At 41.4% G+C, this 11613-nt stretch overlaps 1 protein-coding gene across 10 annotated transcripts in view; it reads right to left on the bottom strand.

Annotated features, from left to right (window-relative positions):
* ESRRG (estrogen related receptor gamma) overlaps positions 1-11613 on the bottom strand; it is a 460187-nt gene that overhangs the window by 38282 nt on the left and 410292 nt on the right. For 9 of the 10 annotated variants that reach the window (XM_036354663.1, XM_036354656.1, XM_036354664.1 and 6 more), the window contains one exon: positions 9477-9659. In XM_036354663.1, coding sequence (XP_036210556.1) covers positions 9477-9659 — 183 coding nt within the window. The remainder of the gene's footprint in view (positions 1-9476; positions 9660-11613) is intronic. The other variant, XM_036354655.1, reaches the window with a different exon arrangement.

Genomic DNA, 11613 nt, shown 5'->3' with positions numbered 1-11613 from the left:
GGGGAGGGAGGGGAGGGAGGGAGGGAGGGAGGAGGAAGAAAGGAAAGGAGGGAGGAGGGAGGGAGGCAAGCAGGGAGGATGGAGTGAGGAAGGAAGGAAGGAAGGAAGGAGGGAGGGAGGGAGGGAGGGAGGGAGGAGGGAGGGAGGGAGGGAGGGAGGAGGGAGGGACTGAGAGAGTAAGGAAGTAAGAAAAGGAGGGAGGAAGACAAGCAGAGAGGGAGAGAGGGAGGGAGGAGGAGAGCACAGGGAGGGAGGAACTGACTCAAGGTTAAGTGGCAAGTGGCGGGGCTAACGTTTTGATATCTGGTTGGGTGCAAGTGACTCAATGCACTTCAGCTCCAGTTTACCTGTACCTGTCAATCAAATGCAATGCCCAGTGAATCTGCACAGAGTCCGGGAAACCGTCCAATCTCAGCCACTCCTCACTGAAGGACGTTTCCCAGCCCTCCGATGAGCAGCAAGACAGTGATTGCCTCATTCCAGTCCAATCTGTGGTCGGGGTCTCTAGGGTGCACTATCCAGCATCTTGATTTTTACTGATTTGAAGATGTGTCCTACACTCTCTTTGTTCATTCATCTTCCTTGCCTTTGATCTATTTTGTAAGCGTGAGAGCACTATCATAGACAACATGTAAAGATAGGGCAATGTTTCATCCGGGTAGACTTATAATGGAAGGCAGGTCAGTAGTGTGGTACAAATGGCATGTGGGGGAAGTGGGTGAGGAGATGGAAGGAAGGCATAATGCAGTTAACCATAGTCACTGAAGTGTTCTGTGGGTGTGAGTAACAGGATTAATAATGCGAGTCAAACTTCCTGACTCTCAAGTAGACTCATCTATCCAGTGGGGATAATAAGAATAAAACCTACCTACAGAATACCTACAGGATTATTGTGGACTAGAGGCCCGGTACACGCAATTGGTGCATAGGTAGGGGCCCTAGGCCTGGCCCGCAATCAGGGCCAATTGGTGCTTCGGGCTGCCAGCCAAAGCCTTCCTTCATTCCGCGCCACCCCCTGGTGGTTAGCGTACCTCATAGGGGGACACTTTGCATATTAGCCTTTTGTATATATAGATACCAACTAAAAGTTTGAAAGTGCTTCATAAACCAGTAAGTGCATGTACATGTATTTATGAAGACATAGATGCATGATCACATCACATGTATCTGTTATATTTCCTATAGTACCAAATGTAGTGTAGACACATGGCAGACACATACTTAAATTGTATCCATGATTGCTATGGTATCATGCTTCCTCTTCGATCAGAGGTATACAAAGGCATGGCTATGTGTGGATGGCAGAAGTAACGCTGGAATAGAGGTCACAGGACGCAGGTAATTTAGCATGGCCACAGAACGGTGACTTAGGTCACACAAACAATGACACTGAGAGGTAAAGACAGATCTCTGTGAGCATCTGTAAGAACATTTGGGTGCCTCTTGAAGCCAGGTCTGTGTCTAAGAAACCTGGAAACTTGTTTGTTGTTGAAACTTGTCAATACTTTTTTTTTTTTGAAATTTCTGGCCAGGTTAGCTGTAGAAAATGAAGGCGTCCTTAGGAGATATTTCTGATTACTGTTTCCACAAAATATTCCCCAACATAGTAGTATCTATGTCCATATCACAGTTATAGCTACAGAAACTGATAAGCATTCGTTATTTTCGGTTTGGCCAATGAGGATGGGCTAAATTCTTTAGGACAGAATGATGGCAATATCCATACCAGCTCCTCCTGGTTAATAAGCTCACCCCCTTTCTATTACAACAAGTATTTATTCTGAAGGTTTTTTGAAATGGCTTTTATGAACACTAGCTTTTTGGATCACTTGGTTTTAACTGCAACAAAATGACAACCTTTGGGCAGCATCTCAGAGACCTAAATGAACATTCAATATTTTATGTTTAGAACATGCTTGGTAACTTGCAAATAATTATACTTATGTGCATTTCCCCATTTGATTTTCATAATGTAAGTCATGGGTATAGCCATTAATAATTTCCAAATAATTACTCAACTAGGGCAGCTCAGGTTTTCTGATTGTACTTGCAGAATCCTTCTACCCTTACAAACTGCAGCTCCAGGTACAAAGTATACAACCACCAGATACACTAAATAGAACCTCCAACTATTTGGTAGTGGAATATACTTAAAATGTAAGTAGTATTAAGTGCCAGGGCTTTGGTCTTAAATGTATATTTTCTCCACGTTTCTAAAAGTTTTCACAGTTCTGAAACCATTCAGTTACATGCACAAAAGGAAAATTAATCCTGATTAAAGAAGCTGTAATCGCTTAAATTCTTCCATAGCAAAATGGAAATTACAACTGCGTGTAAATTTAGTTGAGATGGGGTGGAAGATGGGAGCTCAGAAGCAAGGAAGAGTGTGTTCTGGGCATTTTTTTCAATCTACTAATCAATAAAAACCTATCAAATGCCAATGATACAATGAGAAATAGACTACTAGGTGCTATTTATATATAATTCTCTTAGTCAACAGTGCCCTGTTTTCTACACTTCAAACCATAATCACATACTTACACACATGGAAACATGTTTTGTGTTACAAGTGGAATTTTAACCTTAAGATAATTATTTCCACTACGCTTTCTTGTACTTTTTTACACATTCTAATCACTTAATGGTGCTACCAGTTTAAGATAAGTAATGGGGCCCTGCCAGCATGGCTCAGTGGTTGAGCATAGACCTATGAACCAAGAGGACACGGTCCAATTCCCAGTCAGGGCACATGCCCAGGTTGTGGGCTCGATCCTCAGTGGAGGGCGTGCAGGAGGCAGCTGATCAATTAATCTCTCTCATCATTGATGTTTCTCTCTCTCCCTCTCCCTTCCTCTCTAAAATCAGTTATTTTTTTTTAAAGATAAGTAATGGGAATTTTTTTAAAAACTCTTCTGCAACAATGGTTGGAGGATGACATAATCTTAAAAATTGGCCTCTACATAAAATGCTCCAGAACAATAAATGTATCTTTAAGCAGTGTTATTAGCAACAAATGTTTCAAATTATTCTCCCACAAATGTATACCCTTGTGGAGAAGTAGTTTACCCATGTTCTTGGAAGATTTCTGTCATTCCTAGAGAAGTCTGAATATTTCTGTTGAGAAATTTTAAAAGCTAATGAATGAGCCGTTTTTTCCACTAAGGTTTTCACAAAATATGTTTCAGAATAAATGGAAAATACTGGCTCTTATACTTTCGATTTCTGTTTATAATGTGAATAACTCTATGAAAAGACTGTTTTATCACATTATTTTCCTGGTGTGATTTTCTTTTAGAGCTTAGTATTTCCTGCTTTCATTTTGTCTGAAGCAAAATTATAGGTGTTGTTTTTTTCTTTTTCTGTTCGCTGTCATTACAATAGACACGACTTAAAAGATGTGACTAAAGGGCCCCAAACTTGACCAGAGTGTCCCTTCTTTAGCTGGTAATCATTTCATTTGTCATGTTCAACATAAACAAGCTGAGAAACGTGCCCTATTTGAAAAAGAACAAAACCGTCCAAAATGCATTCATTCACTTAACTGTTCAAATACCTCCCTATGCTGCTAAAAACTGTCAGGCGAGATCCATGAATGTATTTAAGCCACTTAGATAGGTCAGCTCATACGGGCTGTGCTCTCTTAAGGGCCACCTGACTCAGGACCCGCTGCCTCTTGTAACCAAGGTACAGAAAATAGTAATATTTTAATCAACGGCAGAGCACAGTCACAGATCTGACTTGCAGGGCCGATAATCGTCTTATCACACCCCGAGAAACCTAGCTCTGATATCTACAAGCCTCCATTACTCCGCGGCCCATTCTCAAACAGGCCGACAATGGCAGGAGAATGAAGTGGAGTGCGCCAGCCTCCGTATCTACATAAAGGAGATTAGGGGCGACAGCGTTCCCTTTTACAGCTCAATCATATTGTGTTAGCACGCGCTTATCCGAGCGCGGCCGGAATTGAAAGAGAAATAAAAAAGAGGCAGGCAGATAGGAACCAGAAAAGCGAGGCGTGAGCAATTTCTAAGGATATAAAAGGATGCTAATGGCGGGGCCCTGTCATTCTTAAGAAGGGCTATTAGGACACCATCATCTGTTCATGTGCCCTGATGCTCCTCTGGCGAAAGTCAAGCGTTTTCTAAAGCCCTTGTGATCTCCCTCTCTCTCTCTCCCTCTCGTATTTTTTTTCCTTTAGATAAAGTATGGTCATGTTTCATAACACACTCTTCCATTTATGTGATTTATTTAAGTTAGTAAGACAACTAATTCTATTTACTGATTTAAAAAAGAAAAGGCCCACTCTGTATGTATTTTTCAGTGAGTTTCTGTTTTGAATTCTCCACTTTTTTCATGTAGCAAAAGCAAATATGCAAAAGAGTACATTCTCAGTTGTGCAGGAAGATGGCTGAACTTCACTTGGATGTTAAACTTGATCTTTAAAAAGTGTGTGTGTGTCACCCTGGCTGGTGTGGCTCAGTTGGTTGAACATCGCCCCGTGCACCCAGAGGTCTCCAGTTCAATTCCCACTAGCACATGCCCAGGTTACTGGTTTGATCCCTGGTTGGGGTATATATGGGAGGCAACTAATCAGTTTTTCTCTCTCACATCCATGTTTCTTTCTCTCTCTCTCTCTCTCCTCTCTCTCTCTCTCTCTCTCTCTCTCTCTCTCTCTCTCTCTCCCTTCCCTTGCTCTCTCTCTCTCTCAAATCAATAAAAATACATTTTAAAGTATGTGTGTTTCTCTGTGTGCCATATTGCACAAACTAAGAATAGGATAGGATATAGAGAGAAAAGGCTTAAATTTTATTATATTAGAAAAGAGGGGTTCTCTAGTGTTATAAAAAAGAGTCCTTTCTTTTCTTTTTAAATTATATTTTTATTGATTTCAGAAAGGAAGAGGGAGCAAGAGAGAGAGAAACATCAATGAGGAGAGAGAATCACGGACTGGCAGAGGCTGCATTGGAACTGAACCCGGGACCCTTCAGTCCGCAGGGTGATGCTCTATGCCCTGAGCCAAACCAGCGAGGGCTAAGAGTTCTTAATTTAAGACCAAGACTAGTGAGATCTCAGTTCTGATTTGGCTTAAATTCTGGCTCTGACCCAGTTATCAGGTCTGAGTCATGTTATCGAGAACTCCATTTTACTTTCACCAAGGCAGAAATGCCACTTTAATCTTCATAATCTCTTTGTCTTTGCACCCCTAGCCCACATTGCCATGGCTGCTGTGCCCAGCATCCCTGAACCCAAGGTATACCAGCACTCCAAGAGCAGAGCATCCTTCTGCCCCAACCCTGCATGGCACAAAGCCAGCCAAAGAAAGACAAGTATCACATGATCTCATTCTCACGTGGTATCTAATGAACAAAATAAATTGATGAACAAAACTGATCCAGACACATAAAACCAGGGGTCCTCAAAATTTTTAAACAGGGGGCCAGTTCACTGTCCCTCAGACCGTTAGAGGGCCGGACTATAGTTTAAAAAAAAACTATGAACAAATTCTTATGCACACTGCACATATCTTATTTTGAAGTAAAAAACCAAAACGGGAACAAATACAATATTTGTATTTACATGTGGCCCGCGGGCCGTAGTTTGAGGACCCCTGCATAAAACCATGGAACAGACTGAGGAATCTCAGAGGGAAGGCGGAGATGTGGGTGGGTGGGGAGAGATTAACCAGGGAATTTATATGCATATACGCATAACTTATGGACAAAGGCAATAGTGTGGTGAAGGCCTGGGGGAAAGGGTGCAGGGTAGAGGGTGTCAACGGGAAAAAGGGACATCTGTAATACTTTCAACAATAAAATATATCTAAAAATATATACCAGGTATATATTTTAAAAAGAGAGTTTCAGTTGATTCTTATTTTGCTAATCCTTTCTGAAAAACCAAGATACTCCTTGAAATCATTTATTTTTTAATATATTTTTATTAATTTCAGAGAGGAAGGGAGAGGGAGAGATAGAAACATCAATGATGAGAGAGAATCATTGATGGGCTGCCTCCTGCACACCCTACCCTCTATGAGGGATCCAGCCCACAACCCAGGCATGTGCCCTGATCCGGAATCAAACTGTGACCTCCTGGTTCATAGGCTGATGTTCAACCACTGAGCCACACATGCTGGGCTCCTTGCAATCATTTAAGGCACCCTCAGAGTGTCACAAAAACCCGAGCTGTGAGTCACCACTCCACAGTGACTGGCTCTGGCGTTTACTACAGAGAGACAATAACGTCAGTGCTCACTAATGCTAAGCCCCCATTTACAACTGAACACATCATCGTATAGTAATTGCTTCCACCACTGCAATTGCTGTTACTCATAGTTATTTAAAGTGACTGTCTTCCCAAAAGTCACCAGAGCCCCTCTATGGGGACAAGTTCCTGTGTAAGCTGACATTTCTACTTCGATGCATGACTGGTCCCACAATTCATCGCTGACTTTTTCTTACCAGGGAACTTCAGAAGGAGATGTTGAGTTTTATGGGGCCCTATCATGGAATGTCTGTACCACACCCAAATACTGGTTTAACACCTCCCTGACACCAGGGAGAATTGGGGAGAGTTCTCTGAAACACAGTGGTTTGGAATCATGGTGACATAGCCTTTCGTGAGAATAACAGTATCATCATTATTATTTTGAAACTAGAGGCCTGGTGCACGAAATTCATGCACTTTGACGGGGGAGGGGGGGTCCCTTAGCCCAGCCTGCTTCCTCTCACTGTCTGGGACCCCTTGAGGGATGTCCGCCTACTAGGGATTGGGCCTACACCAGCAGTCAGACATCCTTCTTGCAGTCTGGGGCTCTTGCAGCCCGGGATCCTTTGCTCCTTACCACCTACTTGCAGTGGAGGCAGGAGAGGCTGCCGCCACCACTGATGCACTCGCCAGCCATGGGCCTGGCTTCTGGCTGAGCGGCACTTCCCCTATGGGAGCACACCAGGGGGCAGCATCTGCATTGAGCACCTGTCTCTTAGTGGTCAATGTGCATCATAGTAACTGGCCATTCTGCTGTTCAATCAATTTGCATATTAGGGTTTTATTATATTGGATAGTTCTTTCAACCAGGACACCAAAATATCCCAATTCAACTCCAGGAAGCAATGTTAAATGTATGCTTTGAAGGCACAGGGTACATTTGTGGATTGCGTACGTGTTTTCCCCTCTGTCTGCCCCAGATCTCTCTATCTGTGAATTTAGGGTGATAATAACCAATTCCTGGGATGGAACAATGGTTCTCAGTTGGAGACAGCTCAACTTTGCTCCCCAGAGGACATGCGGCAATGACAGTTTCAACATGCGAGTATATATGTGTATGTAGAAAATGATAGAATATATAAATATAAATGGCTAGATAGATAGATAATCTAAAAAAGTATCTATGGAAACTTCAACAAATGTCTTTTTTTGTTTTGTTTTGTTTTGTTAAAAATATATTTTATTGATATTTTTTACAGAGAGGAAGGGAGAGGGATAGAGAGTTAGAAACATCGATGAGAGATAAACATTGATCAGCTGCCTCCTGCACACTCCCTACTGGGGATGTGCCCATAACCAAGGTATATGCCCTTGACTAGAATCGAACCTGGGACCCCTGAGTCCGCAGGCTGATGCTCTATCCACTGAGCCAAACCAGTTAGGGCCAAATGTGAGACTTATATCTTTTGGCTCTAAAACCCTTCCTAACACTTTCCTTCCGGGTAAGTTTATATTTATCATTCAAGCATATTCTGACTTGACTGGCCCCACAGACTTGACTGGCCACTGCCACTATTCCCAAATGTCTTAACACAATATGTGCGTGTGTGTGTGTGTGTGTATAATATTTTTTGCTTTTCCTAAAAGTCATATAGATGTGATGACAACCCCAATGCAATGCCACCTATCCATATGATCCAATTCTCATGCTTTTTGTATGCGCAGCGACCCCTGTGTAGGTATCGTCTGAAGAACACAATCCGGCTCACCTATTTAACTAGTTTTGACTTAATTTGGGGTGCTTTATTAGCAAACAGTGTAAGACAGAGTAGCCGGTATAATACAGAGTGATGTTTAAATTAGTTTACAATTTGCTTGGCCTCATCGAGAACAGCCCCGAACAAAGCCATTCAGAAACGTCAGCTGTGTCGCTAACCACTGTAACAAATTGTCGCCTGAGCGCTGCACACCTAATGACTTCAAATTAGCTTCCCTGCGATACTGCCTGACAGTTCGTTACGACTGTTAGCAACATAGCTGGCGTATCATGACCAATAAATTGGTTTCAGTGTGGGCTGGGAAAGGGACTTCCATCAATTTGATTAAAGAAATTACTGTAGCATTCAAAGCATAAAGACAAACTAGTTTAAGGAGACAGAAATAAGTTAACTGTAACCAGAAAAGCCCGGCTCACCATTCAAAAACTTCCTTATAAGCAATTTGAAGATCAACACTCAAGCAAACAAAAAATAGTAATTCTAGATGACTAGACTTCTCAGAATCTGTGGTTAGGCATACGTTTGATATGACAGGATGGGTCAAGAAAGAAAAGGAAAAGGCTATTTTAAAAGACTGCTTTGAAGTTACCATAGGAGAAATTCCCGATGTCAATGTAACATTTCTTTTCATTAATTTCTGTATAAATTCAAGGTGGACATCTCATTGTAAACCAAAGCAAAGCTTGTGAATATGAATAGTATGTGAATAAACAGTATAAATAGCCACCATGAACAACAAAATGAGTTATTCTTAAAAAGAAGGAAACAAATTTACATTAGACTGTGGGTGACAAAAACACCTTTTACCATGAAAATAAAAGCAGAAGCATTTCTTTAGGAGAAAGCTCAGAACTTTAAAAGGAATAAAGAACTGTATTGTTGTTTTTTAAATTATATTGTCTTTATCTTACATTGGCAATAGTACCTCCATATAGGAAAACATAATTAACAAGAGTTCAAGTTAGTACAGATAGAAAAAGGTTTAGGGTTCTATGAAGATCAGCAAAGCTTTAAATTAAGTATAATAAAAAACAAAAAAAACACACAAAGGTAAATGTTAAAAAACAATCCCAAAGAGAAAATTTAGAATTTGCCCAAATGTACATATACCACCTAGAGCAGCGGTTCTCAACCTGTTGGTCGCGACCCCTTTGGGGGTCGAACGACCTTTTCACAGGGGTCGCCTAAGACCATCGGAAAACACATATATAATTACATATTGTTTTTGTGATTCATCACTATGCTTTAATTATGTTCAACTTGTAACAATGAAAATACATCCTGCATATCAGATATTTACATTACGATTCATAACAGTAGCAAAATTACAGTTATGAAGTAGCAACGAAAATAATTTTATGGTTGGGGGTCACCACAACATGAGAAACTATATTAAAGGGTCACGGCATTAGGAAGGTTGAGAACCACTGACCTAGAGAATGAACTACAATGTTTTTCTTTTCTAAAAAAATTTGTTTTCAGAGAAGGTACCTGGAATATGCTTGGCCCATCCAATGATCACCACCAGCTCTCGGTCGGCCAAGTCGCACAGCGTGGTGAGGGCTTTGATGTCGCTGTCGGGGACGGTGGGGTCAGGCATGGCATAGATCTTCTCCGGTTCGGCCACCAACAAATGGGACACAATCTTGTTATCTGCAGGATCAGACCAGAGCACTGCGAGATCACTAGTAGCATCATCCTTCTTTTACAAACCTCAGAGCACGTTGGGTTTTGAACAGGAAATCAAATCGCCTACAAGAAACCCAGCGTATTCTGCTTAGGGTTCCCTATAGGCACATTAACCAGCTTCCGGGAACACACAGAGCAAGACAGAGCAGCTGCAGTCCCAACAGGTGCGCTCCTGTCTTCGTCTTCTCCTTTGCTCTACCTGCCTTGGTGGGACTGCAGCCTCTCTCCTGGAATGAAAACATTTGTAGCAAACTGATAAGAGAAGTTAGATGCCCTTTGGGTTCACGCATTGAGTCTTAAGTGGGGTTTGGGGGAGCAGATTAAGTCATAGACAACAACTTTAAGATAAAAAACGCACAGTCAGCCCTAACTGGTTTGGCTCAGTGGATATAGTGTCAGCCTGTGGACTTAAGGGTCCTGGGTTCGATTCTGGTCAAGGGCATGTACCTTGGTTGCGGGCACATCCCCGGTAGGGAGTGTGCAGGAGGCAGCTGATCGATGTTTATCTCTCATCGATGTTTCTAACTCTCTATCCCTCTCCCTTCCTCTCTGTAAAAAATCAGTAAAATATATTTAAAAAACAAACAAAAAAAAAATGCACAGTCAAGCACTGAAATCTGGAATATAATGTGGAAGGCAAAGAACTACCAATGCCCATAGTCATCATGGGCATGAAAGTCCTTAATTGTCTTAATTTCTTTAAAGTAGAGCAATGGTCAGAGCCCTCCTGGTTGGGTGAATTAGGGACTCAATAACTCTATCTTTGTGGGATGCACTAAATAGGAACTTTTTTTCCTTCCCCATATCCCTGCATACTAGTCAATCTCCTCAATACAGACAATATCAGTTTCCAGAAAAATAGTTCTATTTAAATGGTACAATGTGTTCTCCATGGAGTGTCTAATTCTTCAATCCTCTATTTTCATCTGTTGTCTGTAGTTCATTTTCTGGTTCAGATTTATCTGTCTGAAAGTTATGATTTATGTTTTTAAAAACCTTCATAAAATAAACACTGGAGACAAATGAAAAGCATCACATCAAATGTGTTTTACTGCCCGGGGGCATGTGCGGGTTTATGGAGGGGGCTGTAAAGGCTCCCGGACGGAATGGTTTTTCTGCGTGGCCCCATTTTCCATGTCTGTGTGTAGCTTTAGATTTTTGTACTTTCTGCTAAGTGGGGAGATGGAAATGGGTAAGAATAAATGTGTCCATGTTCTATGTACTATATGACTCTGGAAAAAATGGAGCATTAAATGGTTTTTTTGTAAGCAAAGCTAAAGTTTCCTCTCTGTTTATTATGTCATTTTCCTTTCACTATAACTTTTTAACCCAAATTGAAAGACTTCCTATACATTTGAATTGAAAACATAACATTCTTTGAATCGCCTTTAACATGATAACAAGAAGATGCATCCAAACTATAAAGCATTTTTCCTGACATATCTTAAAATGTTATTACAGCTCCCATAGGAATTACATATATTGCCAATCATCAACAGAAAACCATTCATTGGCAGTAATATTCAATTATCATGAAACTGCAGATTTAGGAGAAAATATCCCAAAATGCCATGGTTTCTGGTAAACATTAAAGTTAAATATTCTTTTTTTTTTTTTTTTTTTACTTTGTAGGATCCACAGAGAATGGCACTGGCTTCCCGTGTGTGCTTAAGAAACAACACCCTGTAGTTTTAGTCTCACTTAGAAAAGTCTCACTTCCCTCGCTCTGACAATCAACAAAACCTTCAGCAACCACTGGGTTCCCAGACTAGAGAAAAATGCAGTGATAAAAGGCACAGACACGGACCCGAAGGAAATCCTGGAACTCCAGTTCTTACTTATTACAGGAAACATGCTGCCTGTTTCTGCCAAGCCAAGGGGCACTGGACTCTGGGTCAGAGAAATAGGGTGGAAGCTTGGAAACGCCCATCATTCCAAA

This window comes from Myotis myotis, unplaced genomic scaffold (assembly GCF_014108235.1).
Source record: "Myotis myotis isolate mMyoMyo1 unplaced genomic scaffold, mMyoMyo1.p scaffold_m19_p_21, whole genome shotgun sequence".
Classification (NCBI taxonomy): Eukaryota; Metazoa; Chordata; class Mammalia; order Chiroptera; family Vespertilionidae; genus Myotis; species Myotis myotis.
This window is presented reverse-complemented; position numbering and strand designations above follow the sequence as displayed.